Source organism: Helianthus annuus, chromosome 11 (assembly GCF_002127325.2).
Source record: "Helianthus annuus cultivar XRQ/B chromosome 11, HanXRQr2.0-SUNRISE, whole genome shotgun sequence".
Taxonomy (NCBI): Eukaryota; Viridiplantae; Streptophyta; class Magnoliopsida; order Asterales; family Asteraceae; genus Helianthus; species Helianthus annuus.
This window is the reverse complement of record NC_035443.2, coordinates 182,775,468-182,799,374: the sequence shown is the minus strand read 5'-3', so window position 1 is coordinate 182,799,374 and position 23,907 is coordinate 182,775,468. Positions and strand designations below refer to the sequence as shown.

The 23,907-nt window shown below is 36.3% G+C and overlaps 2 protein-coding genes across 4 annotated transcripts; both read right to left on the bottom strand.

Moving 5' to 3' along the window:
- Positions 1-2,842: 2,842 nt before the first annotated feature.
- LOC110887460 (mitotic spindle checkpoint protein MAD2) lies at positions 2,843-7,615 on the bottom strand. Of its 3 annotated transcripts, XR_004873299.1 has the most exons (13): positions 6,866-7,615; positions 6,707-6,783; positions 6,275-6,372; positions 6,051-6,170; positions 5,807-5,966; positions 5,306-5,454; positions 5,090-5,208; positions 4,517-4,643; positions 4,320-4,403; positions 4,080-4,157; positions 3,584-3,673; positions 3,282-3,403; positions 2,843-3,122 (listed from the first exon to the last, which is right to left on the bottom strand). XR_004873299.1 is itself a non-coding variant. In XM_022135078.2 (3 exons), exons 1-3 carry the CDS (start codon positions 3,750-3,752, stop codon positions 3,066-3,068), a joined length of 348 nt encoding a protein of 115 aa, XP_021990770.1. In that variant the 5' UTR covers positions 3,753-4,040; the 3' UTR covers positions 2,843-3,065. The 3 variants fall into 3 exon arrangements, 1 of the variants encoding a protein (XP_021990770.1); XR_004873298.1 differs by having other exon boundaries at positions 4,080-4,403; XM_022135078.2 differs by lacking the exons at positions 4,080-4,157; positions 4,320-4,403; positions 4,517-4,643; ... (5 more) ...; positions 6,707-6,783; positions 6,866-7,615 and having other exon boundaries at positions 3,584-4,040.
- A 1,463-nt stretch (positions 7,616-9,078) lies between these two features.
- On the bottom strand, positions 9,079-12,379 carry LOC110891395 (5'-methylthioadenosine/S-adenosylhomocysteine nucleosidase). The gene is made up of 5 exons (XM_022139087.2): positions 12,109-12,379; positions 11,944-12,011; positions 11,714-11,869; positions 11,375-11,611; positions 9,079-9,547 (listed from the first exon to the last, which is right to left on the bottom strand). The coding sequence occupies exons 1-5, from the start codon at positions 12,326-12,328 to the stop codon at positions 9,179-9,181; spliced, it is 1,050 nt and encodes a 349-aa protein (XP_021994779.1). The 5' UTR covers positions 12,329-12,379; the 3' UTR covers positions 9,079-9,178.
- Between the last annotated feature and the right edge of the window lie 11,528 nt (positions 12,380-23,907).

Sequence of the window (23,907 nt, the reverse complement as noted above, 5' to 3'; positions counted from 1 at the left end):
GTTTTTTAAACTAAAATAACTTTTATATACTTCATTATTTTTTTTAAAAATATATACCATAAAATCAAGTATTTTTTTATCTTTAATATGAGTACCATATTGCTATACCTTTTTGTATTTATAAAAGTGTTTTTTAAAAAAAGTTAACAAAAGGTGTTTTATATTTGTACTAATAAGGTGCTGATTATGTGTTAATTACAAAATAATACAAACAAACACCAAAAGTAGATATAATCAGCACATCTGGTGTGCTGATAATGGAGAATGATTGAAGATGTTGTGCTAATGTCGTTTATGTTGATAATGGAGAACGATTCAAGGACGATGTGCTGATAATGAAGAACGATTAATGATGTTGTGCTAATTATATAGTGTTGTGCTGATTATATTTTTTGTAATTATTTTTAATTAGTTATAAATAAATATGGTCAAAAAGTCTAAATTACCCCTAAACTAATTTTTTATTGATGGACACTTGTCAATTATGTATTGGTTCTTATGGTTCTTACAAACTTAAGTGTTTGTATTTGATCCCATTCCTATACATAGATATATAGAGAGATAGAGTATAAGACCGGGGGTATGGCTTCACGCCACCCCACCACATAAGCTCCATGGTGCCCTTTCTATCAATTGATTCCGCCACATGGTTAGTGCGCGCGAGCGGATGAAACTAAGGGGCCCCACCAAAAGTCAACTAATCAGCTTTTTTTTATTTATCTTTTTTTTAATATAGTTAAAAGGGGTTTTATAAGGAGCTTTATTCCACACCGTGTAAATTAACGATAAAGCCCCATGTTTATCAGTTTATGTGTCGTCTACGTGGCGTAATAAAGCCCCTAGGGCTTTAAACCACACTCTCTAGCCTAAAAGGAGGTGAAAACAAAATATAAGGATGTAAGAATGGTGAGAGCCTTTGTAAAACCATATGAACTATCCGTGTACTTTACTTTTATTTTTTTCTTAAAGTAACTTCATTAGGAAAACAACTAGGGAACACCAAAAAAAACAAACACAACACTTGCATGTCCATTGGGAAACTACACCAATTCTCTCAAACAAGCAAGCGATATATATTAGGATCTACATTTTACCTAAAGAAAACCCAACGATGTAATATCTCCAAAAATACCTTCGTATTTTCCTTTCCCATTTGAGAATATCTTAACGTTTCTAGCCTTCTGTATACACCAACATGTGATGACAATCAGTGGCGAAGTATATAAGGGGCGGGAAGGGTCGCCCGACCCCTCGAATTTTTCACTTAATAGTGTTATATATGTGGTTTTCGTATAGAAATTTTTGGGTATATACGTTTTCGACCCCCCGGTTCTATAGAATTTTTTTGTTACATACGTTTTCGACCCCCCTTTATTCGGGTCAAGCTTCGCCACTGATGACAATTAACCCGTGAATGATTCTCTTTTCCTCCTTCCTAAGGCCACAATTATATATATTGATTTCGAGGGACGATGAATAGTAATTTTATTTTTATAAAAATATATAGTTTTTTTATTATTAATATACTAGTGTTAAGCCCCCGCGTTGCAGCGGTTGTCGTAAAACTGTGTCAAGTAGTACGAATGCTATAATACTATCAGCAATCACCAACATCGGAAAAGCTCGTAAAAAAATAAATAAAAAACGGAAAAAAATAAAGCCACACGAAAAGCAGACGTAAAATCTTTGAATCATGCACGCTCGTTGCAGAGAAATTAAACCGAAACGTAAAACATAGAAATAATAACTAATTCAATCCAAGACCCGCGCGTTGCGACGAACTTTTCATATGGAGAAATATTAATGTGTTGTGACGGGCCAAACGGGAAAAAATACACGAAAAAATGTTGAACCCTACACACACGTTACGGTGCGTTAACTCACAAAATTTAGAAGGAAACGAAAAACTTAGGAATGATGAATAATATGGTGGACCAAAATAGAAAAATAAAAAGAGTTGGGGTTAAATTGCAAAAGATGAAAAACTTTAGGTTAAAAGTTGAAAAACCGAGAGTCTAAATTGCAAAAGAGTAAAAGTTTTGGGTTAGAAATGAAAAAAGAAAAAAACCTTATACATGAGGTACAACACCATAAATTACAAAAAAAAAAAGTTAAAAATTTTGTTTTTGTAAAACTTGAATAAACTATTATATTAGTAGATTAAACTCTAGTTAATGGTTAAATAATTATTTATTATCTGCATAATACACAATATGGTAACTATTTATTATTTATTATTTTTTGATTAGTTTAATATTTATGAATTAATTTTTTTCATATTTGTTCAATAGATATTAATAATTTATTAGATATTAGAGTTAGATATTTCTAATATTATTAATTGAATTTATTAATATTAAAATAAAAATAAGGATAAAGATAAAGATCAAGAAAAGTGATATCTATATATTAATTATTAATATTAAAAGAAATATATTAAACTAATATAAATCAAATTCATGAGCTTGAAGGAGAGAATGCCATATGGCATTATTTGTAGTCTTTTATTAATATTTAGATTTAGACTAGGTTATTACCCGGGAATGCTTCCCGGGCTGGAGAAAGTTATACATGTCACTTTTTATTTATATGCAATAAATACTTAAATAAAATGATAAAAAAGAAGTAACATGTTATATGAAATCAAAAAGCAACAGTTTACATTATAAGTTACCAAAGACTTCTTTATAGACGATATTAGACTTACTATGGATGGAATCATGGACTAATTTGCTTGTGACATGTGCATATTTTTTTAATATTAAGAAGTTGATAGCACCTCATAACCCATGTCAAAGTGTCCGTATGTGCATATTTGCTTGTGACATGTGCATACTTTGACCTGTCAAGTCATTTTACATTTTATGAACATAATTGTAATCAAAGAGAACAATTTTCATGAAAGCCATGATAGAACAAGATTCCATATTTATATTTCTTATATCTTAAGCAACTTACAGAAAATGTGAATCAAAATGATTCACATCACAATCTTTGGGAACCAACAACAAACAACAGTAACCAAAGTTTTAGAGTAAAAAGTAAAAAATCACATCTTTTACTAATTACTGCTCATCCCATTCATCATTCTTGTAAGACACTAAAGTGTCAACCTTGTGAATCTGCATCATGAATAAAACAATATCTTGTTACATTTGCAGTTCATGATGACACCTAACCTGTCTTAATAACCTATACACCTTTTCATAGTTGATTGCATTATACAATTTAACATATAAAACTTATACACCTTTTCTTTGTGAATGGTGTTTCGATGTTACCTTGGTATCGAAAGAATGCAATTTCACCATCTGCGGATTCGCAATCAGTTTCGGATCACTCTTGGTCCAAGTGAAAGGTACCGTAACATCCATATCAGTATATGCTAACACATCAAATATACCTGCCGACAAACCATACAAAATACCTCAAAACAAAGGGAAAAAACACCTGCTTCGACCAAAATTATGCGAAGCTGTAAATCCTTCATAATTGTAAACCATGTGAGCAAAGACTATAATCTAAACCTACATCCGAACTCTAGAATAACTTCGTTGTTGTAATAAAATTAAGATAACGCTACCTGAAAATCGGACACGAAAACAATTCAAAATGAGTATCCAGGTGATGCCTTTTACAAGTGTCTTCCAAACACCGAACACCACTTTTGTGCCTGAAGAAAAAAACCCGTTGTTGTCAATATGAGCACAAAAATCAGTAAAAGGAAACCTTCTCAGAAGATTGCACAACATTAAATACAAGTGAAGGCTTTCAAGTTGAAACTTACAAGAGAAAGCATTTTTTACATACCAGACAGAAGAATCCGATTAGTTGATTAGAAAAGTAACCATGACATTAAAATATCAATTGACCATAATATTTGGACGTGCCTTTTGAAAGTGAACATGCGAGTTATTGAATAATCATATCTGGAAAACCATTTGAAATATAGAAATCGTGAGCCATGCTAAAAGTCTTTGACGATGCTCATTGTTTGGGAAATGTGATTCGGATTGAAAAAGAAATGTTAGGCAGTAATCATGTTCTTGATAAAGTCACAATTTAGAGCAAACACAAACCTCGAATGTCGGGACCTAGCTCAACCACCAACTACAACCGGGAAGTCGTCTCTATTGCCACCGATATGTTTAAGAATTCTTCCGCAAGAACCAGTTTACCAAACAGAGAACATGGCAAAAGCACAAAAAGCAAAACAAACTATAAAACATCCATAAACCATACAATTAAAATAAGTGCTTAGTTAAGTTAATAGTGGACATTAAATCAAAAAGACAATATCAGTTTCACAAACCCCATACCTTAATGCATAAAAATTTAGGCTCTTTAGACCAGAGCATTTGACGATTACATGCTCCAAGCCCTTATCCGTTATCTTGATGCACCTACATAATCAAGCATTCAAAAATAAAAATTTGAAACTTTAAATTAGATAAATTTTGAACATGTACACTACTGAATATGTTGAGATATTGGAATGTATAGATAATAATAATACAATAATACTTCAAAATAGCATATTGAGCGATAGATTCGGAATGGCAGCCATCAATTCATTCAGCTCTGCTTCCTCGGTTGACCCATTGGCTCCATCCAAAATTAAAAGTATTTGCGTCATCCACCACCTACTTCACAGTATAGATCATAAAGGTACATGAAAAAAAGGATCAAGTAATGCATTCAATAATGGCAGTTGCTATTATCCATGTGACATTTAACCCTTCTTGGCCGCCCCACACAAAAGTTAACACAACCAGAATACTTAAAAAATAACAAAAGGAATATTCTTCTCATACGAACATTACGCAAATCACCATGGACTTTGTTCACATGAATCCATAATTGCATATGCCCGTCCTCTGTTTAAGCTTCCACGTCAAATTATGCCCTTGTCGATGGAGCTGCAAGTGCTGGTTTCTCTGAAACCCCTTATTGCATTTATGTGAAATACAATAACCTAGTTTTTAATTGTATAATCAATCCGTTGTTACCGATTTATTTCACCGAATAATATTATACATGTTCTGGGATAAAAAAAATAACCTACTAATTTCAGGTTTTGAATTTTTACCTCTCATGTTGGTGACTCAGATTTGGCTCAATATTCCTCTCATGTTCTGCGTCCGTTGTTACCGATTCAAAACAGAACCCATTTGTTAAATCCAAAAGCTTAGAGAGGGGCTAAACACCCTGCAAGAGACAACTCCAAACAAATCAATATAGACCCCATACACCAAAATTACATCCACAAAGACAACCTAACACCTGGACCAAAACACATACATACCTATTTGCGGCCAAAGTCAATTCCTACAAGATTCTTCCAGTTATGTGGATCAATTGGTAGATCGAAGTTGTTGATTGACCAATGAAATTACCGAATGAAAGGAAAATATGATGCATCCACCATCACAACTTTTTCCAATTGACCTAATCCTGGATCAAAGTCATATGATCAGTGCAGAAAAATATAGGATTCCATAATGTCTGAACATCAATAATGCCTCAAAAAATTCATATTCACTATCAAGAAAATCTCAATAATGTCTGAAAATCAAGATTTGGTGGCTGAATGGGTCCCACGCCATCATTTCGGTACAGAACATAATCCGAATGTTTTGGATTCACAAACATCCCTAACTATCCAATCAAATGTAGATCCGCATCGTATAATGCATTAACAACAACAGATTCAATATGTACACCCGTTACCCAACCTGCCCGCAGCCTGACCCACCCGTTTTTCCACCACTACCAATTATAGATACAAGATAGAGAGAAAATATACCTGAAAACGTATATTAAACAATTCAAAACTTGTTTAACATAAGGGAACTTCTTGTTTTTTTTGGCTTTTGTAGTGACTGTGAATTCACCATAACCTTCTGTTAGTGCAAAAACAAGTCTGCCAAAGGTCGGCCCACTGCAGAAACAATTTCTTTAATAACCTGATTCACGCAAAACAAATATTGTTAGCTCAAATCCGATGAAAATGCTTATAACACTCGACTCTAAGAGATGTTAAAACTTACAGCCTACTGACACCAAGTTGAAAAGTGGATCAAAATAATTGCTTTATTCTCAAATCTGCTTGTTTTAATCTTAAATCTGATTGATGATACCCATGTCTTACAAAATTCAGCGGGTATATCCTGTACAATAAACATACACATAATTATACCTAGAAGTTGAGAATAAACGTTCATGTTAGGATACCGACAACATATAAAGATTTAAAACATAAAAGGATATATACCATCAAAAACATAGGCCTGGATTTGGGTCCTTGTGTTGCTGAGTTTGTAGAACGCATCACTCGCCTTATCAGTCAGAGCACGATATTGTATCACTCGCCTTATCAGTCATCAACAAAGCCTTTATCACTCTCAGAAAAATGAATTAACATATGATTTGCATTAGGTGGTACAAATAAATGGATATCATTAAAAATTCTAAAAAATTAATCAAACATACATATTCAGAAAGACATTAAAAACCAAACAAAAATTAAAAACTATGATGAACATTTACAATCCCTAAGAAGGAAACACAATCAAAAGAAATCAAGAAACCCTAATTTCAACAACGAAAAAAAGATAATAATCAGAACAGAGGTTCAATAACAAATATGATCAATCAAAGATTTAATGTTTTACCTGTATTAGCAGTTGAAGATTTAACCTTTTACCTGTATTATGTCGGATCGTGACTTGTATAGCGTCGTTGATAAAAACATTGAAGACATTCAAGAGAAAATAACAAAGCCTAATTTCAACAACGGAAAACCTTAATAATCAGAACAAAGGAACAATACCAAATATTAGCAATCAAAGATTTAGAGATTTACCTGTATAAAATCGAATCTTCCGTTGTATATGAAGTATGAACGATGATGAAAACATTACATCTGTTGTAACTGTGCTTCAGAAAGTGTTTAGGCTTGGTACCATGAGCACCATCATATACTTGACCTACTCAAAACATTTGACCTATTAGAGATAGAAAACCCCAAATCGATCCGTCTAATAAAAGTGAAATTTCATTTTTTTTAAATCAAGTAGGATACCTCTTAACAGATTGAGTTGAACATAATCAAAACGTGTAGCTTTAAACAAAATGAAAATCTCAAAAAATAGATTCAATCGCGCAATTAATATGTAAATCGAAATCAATATCATTAACATCACACAATCAAAAGCCAGATTCATACCGCTTTGTAAAAAACATAATTGATCTCTTGGAGAGAAGCATAAGCCGCAACATCAACCAGGTAGACTTCAATTGGATCGTTTGTCTTCAATTCTTAACCACAGATCATTCTTTGATATGATTGCGGTTAACGGTTGTAGAGGCAATGTTTTGCGATTGTGAAAAGATATAGTTTAGGGTTTGAGATTAATAGGTGAATGAACGATTGAAAAGGGTTTGGAATGGATGAAGATTAGGGTTTGGAACAGAGATAGTGAGCTAATATTGAAAAGATTATGGTTATATATGATCCGAATAGTCGGGTACCAAATCAAAGAAGTGGAGGTCCGCGTGTGATTTTTACAGCCCATTTCGTTTTCCCGCCAAAATGGATTTCTAGATGCTCTAATCTAATGCCACATCAGCCCAAATCTTCTTGTTTATTATATATAATAGATTAGATTATAATAGTTTATTATTACATTTACTTTTAATAATATATTTTTTTAAACATCTATTTCCTTTATCTTTTTTAATAATTGTTTTTTTTTTCTTTTTTTAACATATATTAATTTATCGATTAATTTGATACTTCTTTAATAAGTTACGTTTATAACTTTTTTCTAAAAACTTAAGTACGTAGTTGTGCTTGATTTCTTTCCCTGACATTCCGTTATAAGTTTTGTTAAAACGAGGTTATACTCAAAATAAAGTAATTATTTGGTATCATAAAACGGCACGATGATAAACTAAATCGTTCTAATGGTTTGACTTTCTAAACAATACGCTTTATTTTCAAATCACATTTGTTTCACATTATCATTTGCTCGATTTCGCCGCAACGCGCGAGATAAAAAATCTAGTTTTTATGAAACTCCACAAGGTCTCAAAACGAAAAATCTAGTTCTAAACAATACGTCGTGAAGGCATGAATAAGTTTTTTCTTTTGTTTTTCCTTTACTTTTAGGTCTAAACATATTATTTATTTAACAACAATTTAACGTAAAGGACAACAGGTGTTAGTTTTAAACATAAGGCACACAATTACGCAAACCTTCTGATCCATTGAAAAAAAAAACAATAAATGGAACAGATATATAAAGAATAACCGATCTGATCAGGTTATGAAAAACATGATAACTGTCAATAGCTGAAAACTTACTTGTAAAAATAGTTCCACAATGAAATTTGGACTGAATTATCAACAACAATGATCTAACTATTATATTATTCAAGCTCCAATCTTACATCAAAAGCATTTGTTTTTCCTTTTTTTTTTTGTTTTTGTATTTGATTTTATTTATTTTAACGATTAATTAGAGATATATTGATGTTAAATGATTAATTACATCACAAGCATTTGTTTTTTGTTTTTGTTTTTTTTTTTATTTTAACGATTAGAGTTAATTATACCGTTAGTCCCTATGGTTTATGGAAAGTAACGAGGTCAGGTACTAATAGTTTAAAGTCATACTCCAAGGTTCTAACGTTCCGTTTGGTAATAACATGAGATACTAAGACTAAGATATGTAAGTTTTTATGTTAGATTCTAGTGCTTTTCAATCATGGGGTAGGATCAAATACAAAACAGTCTTAACCTACAAAGTGTAGGAAACCGGGTCAAACGAACTCCGATTAACCTCATTCCAACGGCGTTAGAACCGACTCGTCGAAACCTACCAGAAACCCTAACCCCTTAAACCTAAACCCTAAACCTTAATTCTAACCCCTAAATCTAAACCCTAAAGCTAAAACATCTGTTAATCTTGGTATCCTAGGTTGTTGCAAAATGAAACGTTAAAACCTTGGAGTGTGCCTTTAAATTATTAGTACCCGATATTGATATTGTTATATTCCATAAACCATAGGGAATAACGATGTAATTAACTCTTTATTTAAAAGACAAATAGGTACAATAAGACTCATTATTCTCCTTCTTTTAAGTGTTCAATAGCTAATGACATCATTTTTGCTAGGCATAATTTAACATTTTTCTATTGTAACCATCCAACAATTTAATGAACTCTACCGTGACTACCACAGAGTTGTTTGCACTGAGGCCGGAAAATGTATCAGCCTCGTTGGAAGTAGCTGAGCCACCACCTGCGAGATCGGAAAGCGCCCTAAAAGTTATGAATGGGACCTTTTGTTGATAGCAAATGAGAGCCACGCCGGCGCTTTCCATTTCAACGGGGCTAATGTTAAATTTGTTGTATAAAAAGCTTCGATAGGCCGCGTTATCTAGATAAACGTTGGCACTCGTCCCCCTTTGCACGGTGGTGACCTTCGGTGGCTCTGATAAACATGTTGTGGCGTTGATGCAATCCTCTAGTTTTAGTTTCTGTCAGGAACATAAGTTCAAACGTAAGTGATTAGATCGAATGCTTTTACGATGAAACGGTAATATAAAGGTTGCCTTGATTAGAAAAGAGACGTAACGTAGTAGAGAAGTCAAGTCCAGGTTTGATTAAACTCGAGCTCAGTCTTCACATGATTAACTTTATAACTTTGAGTTCGACACGCTTGTTCTTTAAATATTACGCATATACATAATACTATAAATTCGAGTTATATGCATAGCATAATATACATTAATTAGTTTTATGAGACCTCGAGTCTACAATGTTTCAAGCTTTATATACAGAGATAAAAAGTCTTCTCATAATTTTTTCTTTGGGTAAATTCGAGTTTAACTCATTTATTATTTAGATATATAATTTTATATTTATATTATATTATACTAGGTTATAACCCGTGTATTACACGGGTTGAATAAATAAATTTTATATACTAAATAATAAATCAATATATTTTTAAAAATTTTCTTTATTGCACAGGTTGAATAAATATAATTTTTATATATTAAGTAATAAAAAGTTAGATATATAACAACCATATTGTACGGGTTGAATAAATATAACTTTATATACCAAATAATAAAAAAAGTACAGTATATCTTTAAAACCATATGTATTACACGGGTTGAATAAATGTAATATTGTTTACCAAATAATAAAAAAGTTATATCTTTGAAAACCCTCGTGTATTACATGGCTTGAATAAATATGATTTTATATACCAAATAAAGAAAATTATATTTAAAAAAACAAATAGTTATACTCGGTATGCGATAGATATGGTGATTGCGGAGATGATTATTGAAAAGAAGATACAGTGGTCAAACATGTTATTTATAAATCAAATAAGCAGCCATTGGAGTGATAAAATATAAATTATTTATTTAAAATCTTTATTAATATTGATTTTGTGATTATTTTAATTTATTTAGAGATAATATAATAATAAACTAACAATATAATCATTGTTTAATCGAAGAAGTTCAACTTTTCAAAGAACCAAAACTCACCAACCAACAAATCTCTACAGTAATTAAGTTAGTTAGAACATAAAAAATTGGATTTTTGATTTTGTGTTGGTTCGTGGTTTCAAAACTAAATAAACCAAATTATTAGTTGTATCTGGTCTTATAACGAATATTTGAAATTATAGTTTTGTTATTTGTAAAACTATGGAATAATTTATCTTTTCGTAAGAATTCTTATTAGATTTGATTAAATATTATGAATAATAAGAATTTGTATTAGATTAGATTTTAGATTTGGTTAAATATTATTAATAATAAGAATTTGTATTAGATTAGATTAAATATTAGTATTATTAATAATTTTAATCAATTAAATGAGAGAATGACAAGTGTCTCAAAAGTGGTTTCTTTTATTATATAGTATAGATTTGTATATATAACATGTTAGTTCCGTTTCGTGTACCTAATCAAACTCGGTAAAGAAGTCGGGACTCGACCCATTTGAGCGCCGCTTAATGATCAAGTTTCCGCTTGATCGAACTTGAGTAGCTTACAAACGGTTCAGCTTATTTGCGCTCATTTACAATAAGTATATATAGGGAAAAAACTAAAATATCACAAACAAGGAACCCCACCATGCAATTAATATTGGTTATGGGTATTTTCAGTGAGTCATTGACAAACAAGGAACCCCACCATGCAATTAATATTGGTTATGGGTATTTCAGTGAGTCATTGATGTTGATGTATTATTATATTTATATTTATATTTATAATTATAATTGTAATTATAATATAATAGCCCATCTAGAATAATATTATATATAGAGAGAGGGAGAGAACCTCAAGAGCTTTAGAGATAGATAAATAATTGGAGTCAACAGGGATCCAAAATGCTTGTTGAGTTTGCTCAGGAGTAGCATCAACAGGATAAACTTCTTCTGCTTGATACCACACATTATTCAACATGTTATCATCACCATTTGATGAATATGATCCAAATTTCAAGTACCCAATTTCCCTTGTAAATCCACCTTCCCCTTCAAATGGCAATGGATCTTCAGGCCCATCTCCATACCTCTACAACATTCAAGCATATAAAGTTTGTACAATATCAATATATATCTTACCATATATATTTATATATTTACATCATACAAGTCATTAATTCATGTTGTGTACCTGCCAATTCCATAGAGCAGAATGAGACCAATATTGAGCAATGGTCACATCTCCAATATTTAGGTTTGGGTTTGCATTCCCTGCTATTCCATAATGTATCACACCCTTTATCTCAAACAAACTCAACAAAAGTTGTGTAGCAACCGCCGCGTTCACCTGTAGTATACAACAATGCATTCATGAGTCATAGAATACGATCACCAACCCTTATGAAACACGCGAAAACATACCATTCCCATTCCGCTCATCACCAAAATCACGGGCTTATTGTAGATATTTCCAAACCGAAACCTCCTTCCTTTAAAGTTCAAACCAATCACAATTCAACACTTACATTATTGAATGAGCCTTTTATATAAGCAAGTTTTGTGAATAAATGCTCGATATATGCGTACCTGCATAGTCGATAACGAGCTTGGTGGACTTGTATTGAGGATTGTTGAGTAGAGGGTTCATTTCAAACATGTTAGGAATGACCAACCCTAAATAAGGGCCTTTTTTGTTGGCTTCATCAACCCTCTTTTTTGTAGTTCCATGTAATGCACTATTGGCTTGTTCTTGAGATGTAACAAAAATTAAAACATAAATAAAAGTGGAAAATATATTCCTAAACATTTTTGGTTTCTGAAAGTTGTGAGGAAAGAAAGCAATGTGGATGAAATGGACTGGATCAAATTTGACTATTTATGAAGGCCAGGTTGAATTTAACAAATGAATACACATTATTATTACTATTATATATTATATAATATATAAATATAAATAATTGTAATATATGGGGGTTGGTGCAAATTATCAAAACAAATCAAGGATATAAATATATTAAATAATGGTGATAACTACTTGGATTTCACATTTATCACGTGCTGCCAGCCCACATGAGTTTTGGGTATATTTATGCAAGGAGATATAACTAAACAAGTGTTGCAATAGATATTTTTTTAAACAGAAAACTTTAGTATAAAATTGTAGCTAATCATAATTAGTTTCAAAATGGTTTTGGAACAGGATAGGGTTGTCGGCAGAATTTATATAATTATATAGGTTTCCACCACTTTCCCTTGTTCTGATCGGTTCATTTGAGTCACTTTCACTATCTCAAAATAGAACCGGTGAAACCTCTAGATCGCGGTTTAACCGGTTTTCAGAACATTAGTTTCTTACTACACAATCTGATAAATCTATCGAGAAGAGGATTCATTTAAACAAGGTGGAATGACTCAATGACCTCCCAAAAAAGTTTAGGTTAAACAGGTTGTGTAAGTCAACTGTAAAAACACGATCTTTTCTATTCGTGTACGTGCGTTTGACATGATAGATGAGTTCACGTCTTATGGTTAGACGCATATCTATAGTGATCGCACTTGTAAAAGTGAGTAAAGCTTGATTAAAACTCGAGAGAAAATTATAATGACTTCAACTCGTTTGATGTCATTGAGTTTAAAACTTGACAAAATTGCAGTGCACGTCTACATTAAATTGCATTGCATATCCTTTATGTTTGAAAGTTTCAATACATGCCCTTTACGTTTATATTTTGTTACAGTGCATGTCCTTTACCGCAAACCCAGTTAGTTTTCTTAGTTTACTTAATCACATGCCTAAACATGATGGGAAAAATGGTTTTTTAAATACCTAACTTGTATAAGTTATGTACCAACTCTTTCTCCTCCCTCACGCGATCATGTAATATTTGTTAGAAAGATGTCTGCTGTTGAGTTAGAAGATGTGACAAAAGGTGGGGAACTACCAAAGAGAAAAGTGATTGTTACATGTGATAAGTGTAAGGAAATGGGTCATAAGAGCAAGACATGCACTAGGCAAAAATATCAAGGCATTGGCAGTCTACATGTGCTTCTACTAGTGGTTTTGGGTTAATTGGTTCGCTAGAAAATGTGATGGAGAACATTATCCGTTCGTCGTATAATGATGGTCTTTCGCCTTCACCTACTGGTAATGATAATATTGGTCACCTTGAGCTTGACATGGGCTTCAACGAAAGCACCTTTTTTGGCGAAATCTATTGTATCCATTAAGATGGGATTTATCATTGAATCCAAATTTTTCCTGCATTCACGAAGAACCATCAATGGAGGTTGTTGATGCAACAAATATTAGATATGAGATAGTGGCTTGGCTGGTTAGGCAAAAGGGTTGAAGGGTTCAACTTTGCCTAACGCATGTCGTGGGGTCCCCCCACGTTTGCAAGACGTGGAAAGAGGTTCACTAGTTTTATTCTTATTGTTTGCTGTGGATCCTCTTCTGAAATGTGTTCAGATTTGGATGATGGAGCAAACAATATGTGTGTGTTGGAAGTGACAAAGGAGTATCTTGCGAGAAGCAAGTACTTGATGATGTATGGCCAGTGATTTCGTGAAATCAAGACTGGCCTGGAATGTCCCAGGAAGTAAATGAAGTGTCACATATATAGGAGAAGGCATCTCCCAAAGAATAATGCTTTTGACTAGTGTCCCTTCTTGCAGTGAGTGGCTTACCCTTTCGGGGGTTAAAGCCTTTTGACCCCTGGATAATAGAGTGTGCTCTGGGACCTGCGTTGCTTTTGCGGCTAGTGGGTTGGTGAAGTGATTCGGAGATGTGACATTATACTGTTCTCACACTACTTTACTTCACCTCCACGACTTTTTGACCTTCGAACCCTTTAACCCTTTGAGCACTCAAGTATTTTAGTCATTTTATTTTGTCTTGTCTTGGGCTACCCCCGTCATCAGCCCCCCAAGTCAGAGGTGTTTGGAAATGAGCTCAAAGACTTCTGACTTTTATACATGTGTTTTTATTGACAAAAGGTTTCAAGGTGTTCAAAGCTTAAAGACTGGAAGGGTTGAAGTCAGTTATTTTTTGAATTTTATAAACTGACAACTAATTTGATTGATGTGTGGCAGTTCATAGGGCGGCGATTTTTGCAGGGGGTAACTGTTTGCCATTATAACCCTATTTTGGTTTTTATTACTCAAGATAATCATTCATATTCCACATTATCCTTTCAAGTTTTTCTCTGCAATTTTGTTTCTTCAAGGTTAGTTCCTGCTTCTTCTTTATCTCCTTACTTACTTCATATTTTTTCAAAAAATGGGTGCTCGTAAGGATTTGTCGAGATCCTTTTCTCGATTAACCCAGGAAGAAGTAGAGTTGTTTTGTATGGAATATGGTATTGGGACTAAATTTAAACCTACTGCTCATGCGTGTGATGTTTCAATTGACAAATGTCCGGTTGGTTTTATTGCTCTTTATTGCCGTCACTTTGAGTTTTCGAACCTCCGTCATCCGTTTTCCCTGTTTGTTTTGAACTTATTGGAGTATTACCGAGTCTCCTTTGGTCAGATTCATCCAAAGGGTATGGCTAGGGTTTTACATTTCGAAGTTTTGTGCCGTGCCCTTGGTTATGATCCTTCGCTTTTGCTTTTTCGCCGATTTTTCCGATTGGCCAAAAACGGTGACTGGTTCACCTTTGAAACGTCCAAGGTCGATGCTTGCCTTATTTCTTCCATGGTTACCACCCTTGGTACCTGGAAGGACTGTTTTTTCTAGGTTTCTGACTCTATTGTCCCTTTCAAGATGGTTTGGAGCCACCCGGATGCTGTTCTCAATGAACCGGAACCCCCTGAATCCGGTTTGAATGATGCTTTTCTGAAAGCCATCCGGGAGTGCCCTTCAAGGGTTCGTCCCTTTCCTGAGCATTTGCTAGTCTTGTTAGGGGTTAGTAAGTCATGGGAAAAGGCTAATCGGGATCCGGTTCTGATGAGGAATGGCACGGGTATGCATTTTTCTTCTTCACTTTCCTTGTGTTTTTCTTAATTTATGTCATATGTTCTGTCTGTTTGTTGTTTGCAGTTATGTCTGCCTTGGATTTCATTAAGAGTGACGATACTTCTGATGTGGTATTTGAAGATGTTCCCGTTATCCCTGATGAGAATGTTGTGGTTAAAGGTGCTGAACAAAGGTTTGAGGGTACAGGATATGTTGGCGTTTCCAATGTGAAAGGTTTTTCCAAGCCTCTTGCCCCAAAGGCTTCAACCCGCTGATCTACCTGCCGTTTGTTGAAGGCTGCTCCTCAATCCACTTCTACTGAGCCAGTGGAGTTGAGTGATGATATTGAAGCTTCTGAGGATTAGGATGTTGAAGCAGTCGTTGAAAAGGAGAAAAAACTAGTTATTCATGGCAAGAAGGCTTCTACCAAGAAGGTTATTGCTACCCCTGTTCAGGGTTCTTCAAGCAGGGATGTTGAAGGGTTGGATCCGGATGCAGTTTATGTTCCGGGTTGGTCGGTGAAAATTGATGACAGTTTCAAGGATGCTGCTGTTTGTGAAGATGCTCTGAGTCACCTTGCTCCTCCTTCAGTTCATAATACCATTTCTGAGATGGATGACGACGTGATGTTATCTCGCATGATCCTGAGTACCTGCAACCTTGCTGCCATGCTTCCTCAGGGCATTGCCCATTTTCGTCAGAGGATGCAGGAATATGAAGAATTCTCTAAGAAGAAAGACAAGATGAAATCTTCAATGGCCGCGATGAAGAAGGAGATAAGTGAGTTTGCTGGGAAGGAAGAGGCTTGGTCAAAAAAGGTTGATGATTTGTCTAAGCAGCATGAGATTGAAATGAGTGACTTCAAGAAAAGCTTTGAGGCCGATCGATTGAAGCTAAAGGCGGGCAAGGAGGCTTTGTCTGTTGCTCAAAAAGCCTTTGATGAGGAGAAGGAAAGCTTGAAGGCTTTGGTTTCCCGGGCTACCAACGATAACCAATGGTTGATTGAGCAGGGTTTTTAACAATTTGTTACTTATCTGCTTCACTCTGCTGAATTTAACTCTGCTCTTGGTGAAGTTTACACTATGTTGCTCAACTTGGGAAAACACCAAGGCCTCATTGCTGGTTATAAGTTACATGAAGTTGGGCATCCTCTGGAAAAGTCTCCTTTGTTTCGTCCTGAAGCTTTTGATGTTTTTAAGGGCTCGGTTGAACAGATGGAGAGGCTGACCTACCCTTATATTCATCAAGTTTGTTCTTGTTTTGGTAAGCCTCTTGCTGTGTTACAGGACTTGAAACCGGAAGGCCTAAATGAAAAAGTCTGTGCTGAAGTCTTGGGTTCTCTTTCGAAGAAAAGATCCTACTCAGGGGATAGTGATGACACTCTTTCAAGTGTGCCGGATGCTTCGAAGGATGCGAGCTTGGAGGCTTCAGCAGTAGGTGGTGATGGTGGTGCAAAAGCTAAGAAGTCCAAGAAAGCAAAGAAGGCCAAGGCTGAAGGTTCCGGGGCTTCCAAGCCTTCTGCCAATGTTTGATGGATATTCGTAGCTTTCTTAGCAAAAAAAACAACTTGTGGTTTGTAATGTTAACTTTGAACAATATTAGGTTTTGCAGGAACCCCTAAGGTTCCTGTTATATGGTTGTGCTTTTAGGCCTGTATGGCCTCTTGAACAATATCTTAACTTGCAAGTCAGTAGGACTTGCTTAAACTTGTGCTTTGGTAAAAGTCTTTCGGGGCTTTCTCTGTTATGGTATTATGTTTAACTATTTTTTGCGTTTTTATACTTGTGCCTATTTTGTTGAGGCAGCTTGGTTGGTTTTGAGCTTTTAAGCTTTTAAGCTTTTTTGGCTATCTATAGATAGATTGAAACCTTTGAGGTTTCAAGCTGTTATCTCGGGTGCTTGAAGCCTTGAAGGCTTCCTAGTGTTTTGGTTTGACTTTGTTTGTGTTTTACAAGTTTTGTTTAAGTTACATTGTTTTTTGTTTTCTTATAACTTTATCTTTGTTGAGTTTGTGTTGCCCTTATGTTTTTTATACCTTAAAGGGTTCAGTGCTGCAGTCACTTAGCCTTGGTATTTTTAACAAGAAGGCATAGCACCTATCCTATTTGTTTTCTTGTTTTTGTTTAACTTTGTAAGCCTGTTTGTTAATTATTTTTCTAAGGCTTAATGAACATTTGGTGTAGGCTGTTCAAACCTGTCTATGAGACTTCTTTGCTATTGATTATAAGTCTCATGGAGTTGTATTGATCTAGGAACTCACCCCTTATATAGGTCCATTCAACCCTTGAACCTATTGAGCGATGTGGCCTGGGAGCTCAACCCCTTACATGGCCCTTGCCATGGAGTTTCTTGGTAGGTTCTCAACCTGCTTTTAGGATAGAAAGACAAATTTGATAAAACAACTTCATTCATTCAAGAGATATTTTTACAAAAGGTTTTCGTATTTCAACTCTTGAAATGCAGCATTGCAAAATACAAACCAAATCTTTCCCGTTTAGACATGAAACCTTTTCAGGGTTTTTCCATTCCAGTGCCTTGGAAGCCTTTTGCCTTCTGGGTCTGCTAGCTTGTAGGATCCACCTTTGTGTGCTTCAAGGATGGTGTATGGACCCTCCCATTTTGGGCCAAGCTTTCCCTGATTCTTTTTCTTGCTAGCTTCATTGTTTCTAAGGACCAGGTCTCCTGGTTTGAAACGTTCATTATTTACTTTCTTGTTGTAATAGGCTTCCATTCGTTGTTTGTACTTAGCTTCTTGAATTGCAGCTTGGTCTCGTGCCTCTTCTAGGAGTTGCAAGTTCAACATGGTCTCTTTTTGGTTTGTTTCGGGATCCATGTTGACAGTTCGTTGTGTTACAACTCCCACCCCGGCTGGGATCACGGCCTCGGATCCGAATACCAGGCTGTAGGGTGTTCTTTTATGACTTTTTTTTCGGTTATTCTTATGTCCCATAGAACACTAGGCAATTCATCGAGCCAGTTGCTTTCGTACCTTCCCAATCTTGTTTTGATACCTTCCACTATGCTTCGATTTGTCCTTTCGACCTGGCCATTTGATTGCGGGTAAGCCACTGAGCTGAAGACCTGATTGATTCTGTACTCTTTACACCAAATGCTGAAAGGCTTCTCAGCAAATTGCTTTCCATTATCAGTGACGATTACCCCTGGCAATCCATAGCGGCAAATAATGTTTTCTCAAACAAAGTCGATGACCTGTTTGCCTGTAATCTTTGCAAGTGGTTTAACCTTGAGCCACTTTGTAAAATAATCTATTGCCACCAGTAGGAATTTTACTCCTCCTTTGCTTAGGGGAAATGGTCCAACGATGTCCATTCCCCATTTATGGAATAGCCATGCCGAGGTTATTGGGACAAGGTCATGCTTAGGACTTTTTGGGATCGGTGCATGGATCTGGCAAGCATCACATTTTCTTAATTGCTCAGCAGTGTCACGATGCATTGAAGGCCAGAAATATCCAAGGTTCATGAGTTTTGCAACCACCTACCTAACTCCAAAATGAGCTCCGCATATGCCTTCGTGAATCTCTTTGATCAAGTACTGACTTTGCTCATGACCAACACATCTTAGCAAGGGGGCAAGGTAACCCTTTTTGTAAAGGGTTTCTCCTTGTAGCACGTACTGCCTTGCCTTGATTTTAACCCTTTCAGCTTCTACTTGATCATTTGGTAGTTCACCATCTTTAAGGAATTTCTTGATTGGATTCATCCAATTTGGATCTTCATCAATGATTATGTCCTGAACTTCCACCTCATCAATTGATGGAGCTTTTAACACTTCTACTAACACCTTCTTTGTTAGGTGGGCAAAAGTGAGAGATGCAAGCTTGCTTAAGGCATCTGCCTTCTTGTTTTGGGATCTTGGAATCTGTTTGATTGTACACATTTGGAAGGTGTTCATTAATTCTTTAGACTTTTCTTTGTACCGTTTCATGTTGGGTTCTTTGGCAACATAGCTATCGTTTACTTGGCTTGAGACTAGTAATGAGTCTGTGAACACTTCAAGCTTTTGGACCTCCATTTCTTTAGCTAGCCTTAAGCTGACGATCAGTGCCTCGTATTCCGCTTCGTTATTGGTGGTCTGAAAGTCAAAACGGAGAGCATACGTGAATTCTAACCCTTCCGGGTTGATTAGAATAAGCCCCGCCCCGGACCCTTCAACGCTTGAAGCTCCATCGGTAAAGAGCTTCCAGGCTTCAGGGTTCAAGGGTTCAGTGGCGGCTGTGTTTACCTCAGTGATAGTTTCTTTAGGGACTTCTATGATGAAATCAGCCAAGACTTGGGCCTTGATAGCTTTTCTTGGGACATAGGTGATGTTGTGCTCACCTAGTTCTATGGCCCATTTGGCTAATCGTCCCGAGTTTTCCGGTTTTTCAAGCACACTCATGATGGGTTGGTCGGTGACCACTTGTATAGGGTGTGCTTGGAAATACCTTCGAAGCCTTCTAGCTGTTTGTACTAGGGCTAAGGCAAGTTTTTCTAAAGCAGGGTATTTGGTTTCAGCCAATTTTAAAGTTTTGCTGAAGAAGTAAACGGGTACCTGGGTCTTTCCTCGTTCGATTGTGAGGACCGCGCTTATTGCTTCTTCGGCAACTGAAAGGTATACTGAGATTAATTCGCCCGTTTCTGGGGCTTCCATGTCAGGCAGGGAAGCTAGGTGCTGCTTCATTTGGTTGAAGGCTTCATTAACCTCTTCAGTCCATTTGAAGTCCTTTTTATCAGTGCAACCTTTGAGCGTTTTGAAGAAGGGGAGAGACCTCTCTGCTAACTTTGAGGTAAAACGCTTCAAGGCTGCAAGCTTCCCATTCAAGCTTTCAACCTCCTTCTTGGTTTTTGGTGGTTTGGCTTCAAGAACAGCTTTCACCTTGTTTGGGTTGGCCTTAATGCTTTGTTTCCCAACAATATGGCCCAGGAACTTGCCTTCCTCAAACCCAAATGAACATTTTTAGGGTTGAGCTTCATGTTAACTTTTCTTAGGTTCTTGAAGGTTTCTTGAATGTCATCGAGCACTTGAGATTCCGTCTTGCTTTTGATCACTAAGTCATCTACATACGCTTCCATATTTTTACCAATTTAACTTGCGAAGGCTTTGTCCACCAGACGTTGGTAGGTTGCCCCGGCATTCTTGAGACCGAAGGGCATCTTTTGGTAACAAAAGATTCCCTTATCGGTGTGAAATGTCGTCTTTTCCTCATCTTCCTCTTTCATGAGTATTTGATGATACCCTTTGTAAGCATCTAGAAAGCATTTGAAAGGGTAGCCGGTGAGGGAGTCAACCTTGAGATCAATTTCCGGCAACGGATAGCAATCCTTGGGACAGGCCTTGTTAAGATCCTTGAAATCTATGCACATCCTCCAAGAGTTGTCTGGCTTCTTGACCATAACTGGGTTTGCAACCCATGATTGGTACTTTACTTCTCGGAGGATGCCAGCTGCCAAAAGCTTCTCAACTTCCTGGCATGCAGCAAAACTTCTTTCGGGTGCCAAACTTCTTTTCTTTTGGACCACAGGCTTAACATCCGGTGGTATTCTTAACTCATGCTCAGCAATGTCCCGAGGGATCCCTGTCACATCCTCTGGACACCAAGCGAAGACATCGCTGTAGTGTGTTAACAACTTTTCGAGATATGAAAGGGTTTCTTGTGAAAGGCTTGGATTGACCCTTATTCTCTGTTCAGGGTACTTAGGATTTATGATTAGCCTTTGCTTGTCTTCTTCGCTTTTGGAGCTTTCGCCTTCAACCATGTAGGCATCCTGGGAAGGTTGAAGGGTTGCTATTCCTCTTTCGATGGGAAACTTGACAGTGCCATGGCCAACGGACACAGCCATATAAAATGCACATTGTCCTGGCCTCCCAATGATCACGTCATAATTTGAGGGAATATTGATAACCACAAAGGTGAGTGGCTGAGATCTTTCTTTCTGACCTTCACTGAAATGGACATTAAGTGTCAGTTGCCCTAAAGGTTTAAGGGGTATATCGGCAATACCTTTTATGGAGGTCCCAGAGGGTTGAAGCCTTGAACGTTCTTCATTGCTCAAGCGGCTAAAGAACTTTTCGAACATGATTTCGGTAGCTGCCCCAGTGTCTATGTATGCCCTATTCGTTTGTAATGTTCCCACAGTTGCTTCTACCACGAGGGGGTTTGAAAGAGGGTCTTTCTCTGTTGGGGGAAAGCAAACACACTAAAGCTCCCAAGCTTCCAACCGTTGCCTCTTGTACGGAACCCTTCCATCAAAATTCACCATATTGACTTCCTTGCCTTTACCTTCAGCCATTTTGTCCCTTACTCCCTTTACCAAGTGAGCAAGTTCCCCGGACTTAACAGCTTCTTCAATCCTTTTCTTAAGCTGGAAGCAATCGTTGGTATGGTGACCTTTTCTTCATGAAATTCACAGTATTGTGTGGAGGTTTCATCCTTTCTGCTTTTGGTGAGAGGGGTGAAACTCATGCCTTTTTCCCTGTTGGAAGGGTTGCGACCTTTAGACCTTCGATGATCTGAACCTTTTTGGCGTCTGTCATAGGAGTTAAAATTTCCTCTCTTATGGCTGGGTTGTTACCTCGCTAGCTGGACCCTCTCTTACTTTGTTCTTTGATATCCACTGCCTCTTCTCCTCGAATGTGGGCCTTAGCCCTTTCAAGAGCTTCTTCCAAGGTCTTGGGGAGGGATTTGTTGAAATCCCTTGTGAGGTATTTGGATGTTATGGCGTTCATAAAACCGGCCACCCTCATTTTCTCGTCTGCTCCCACATAAGTTAGACCTTCCCTCTTGTATCTTTCTATGAATTCTCGAAGGCTTTCGTCATCTCTTTGCTTGATCTAGAAGATCACTGTAGCATCTTTGACATACCGCCTTTGTTGGGAGAAATTGGCTAAGAACCCCTTGCTAAGATCATCAAAGCTTCGAACGCTTCGAGCAGGTAAGTCATCGAACCAGATTCTTGCTGATCCCATAAGGGTTTGCATGAACATTAAGCAACATTCAGCGTTCGACCATTTCTCGATTCTCGCTGCACCGGTAAAGATCTTGTCACACCCCAATATTCCACGTATTACCGGTGGGCCCGGCGGGGAGTATCGTGACGTAGTTGATATCATCATTGTCAATACACACAATAATATAGCACAGCGGAAGGCTGGGTAAATAAACTATTACAAACCATACTGTCTGTCGCTGTTCGAGTACATGAATAATACAGACTGGAATGTAATAAGATCCACAGGCGGATCATAAAGTACAAGAAAACAAAAACTACAGACTCCGGGTATCTATTGGGATTTGCAAGATCCTCTATAACACCCTATATAGCTCCAGCCTATTACGAGAAGTACCTGTCAATTCAATCTTTAGGAAAATACGTCAGTATACACTGGTAAATACAATTTAACTGACTCGTTTTGAAAACATTTAAGAAAATTGGTTTAGATGCACAAGGCACAAATCCTTTTTAACTTGGGACAATCTTATTAAAATCTTGTATACAGTTTTACATGCTTGTCATACATGTGGGGCTGGTTTGTAAGCCGGACATGATTAACTGACTCACCACTTATAGAACCCACAGAGGAGTTATCCCCAACTTGTGGGTAAATTAATATTTAGCATTTGCATCTGTCGGGTGCATGCCTGCACCCCGTGCATAGGTCGTGGCCATTAATAACTTAATTGAGCCAAGGATATCCAGGACACGGTCGTTAACCCCCAAATGTTTATGTTATCAAACAATACAGATTAAAACGGGTTATGCGGATTTATTAAATCACAATCCGACATAATAATCCCATACCCGACCAAGCGGTATTAATATACCGTATCCCAAGCCCGTATAGGGAAAATAAGTTAAAAGTATTTACCTGATGTAGCAGTAAATCCCTAAAGTTACTGAAAGGCACTTTTTACCGGAAGCTATAAATCTGTATAGAAGTTTTAATTATCTACTAGGATGCTAACGGGTCTTTACTTAAGTCAAAGACTTAGACCGACTAGCTAGAAAGAAACCTTATGGACCTAACCGGTAGATTAAACGGAGACCGGGATAGAATGTGATTTAGACCCGACAAGCTTGGATACTTGTATAATATGGGTAACTAAACACATTCTGGAAAATGAGGTTTTAATGACAAAGTTAAGCCCGTTTCGGCTATTTTACGTAAACTAGTCACGTAAGCCGTTTCGAATGCGTAGATGCGTAACGGGTAACCGGACAAGTTATAAACAGGTCTTAATCATTTTTATGCTCAAAGTATGTTAATATAACAGTAGCATATCAACATTTATGCCCAAAAGCAATTTAAACCAAAATAAGTCCCATAAGGGTATTTTGGTAATTTTGATGCTTATAAAAGAATTTATTTATAAAACTAAGTTCCAGGTCTGATTAGATTAGTAAAAACATGTATTTTATTAAGTTATA

Excerpts from the sequence above, each read along its gene's own strand:
- LOC110887460 (XM_022135078.2), bottom strand. The coding sequence starts at position 3,752 with ATGTTGTGCAATCTTCTGAGAAGGTTTCCTTTTACTGATTTTTGTGCT. Across the intron at positions 3,404-3,583 it reads TTTTCGTGTCCGATTTTCAG|GTATATTTGATGTGTTAGCA; the intron begins GTAGCGTTATCT and ends GTTTGTCGGCAG. Across the intron at positions 3,123-3,281 it reads TGCATTCTTTCGATACCAAG|ATTCACAAGGTTGACACTTT; the intron begins GTAACATCGAAA and ends TTCATGATGCAG.
- LOC110891395 (XM_022139087.2), bottom strand. The coding sequence starts at position 12,328 with ATGTTTAGGAATATATTTTCCACTTTTATTTATGTTTTAATTTTTGTT. Across the intron at positions 11,870-11,943 it reads TGATGAGCGGAATGGGAATG|GTGAACGCGGCGGTTGCTAC; the intron begins GTATGTTTTCGC and ends TGTATACTACAG. Across the intron at positions 11,612-11,713 it reads CTGCTCTATGGAATTGGCAG|AGGTATGGAGATGGGCCTGA; the intron begins GTACACAACATG and ends TGAATGTTGTAG.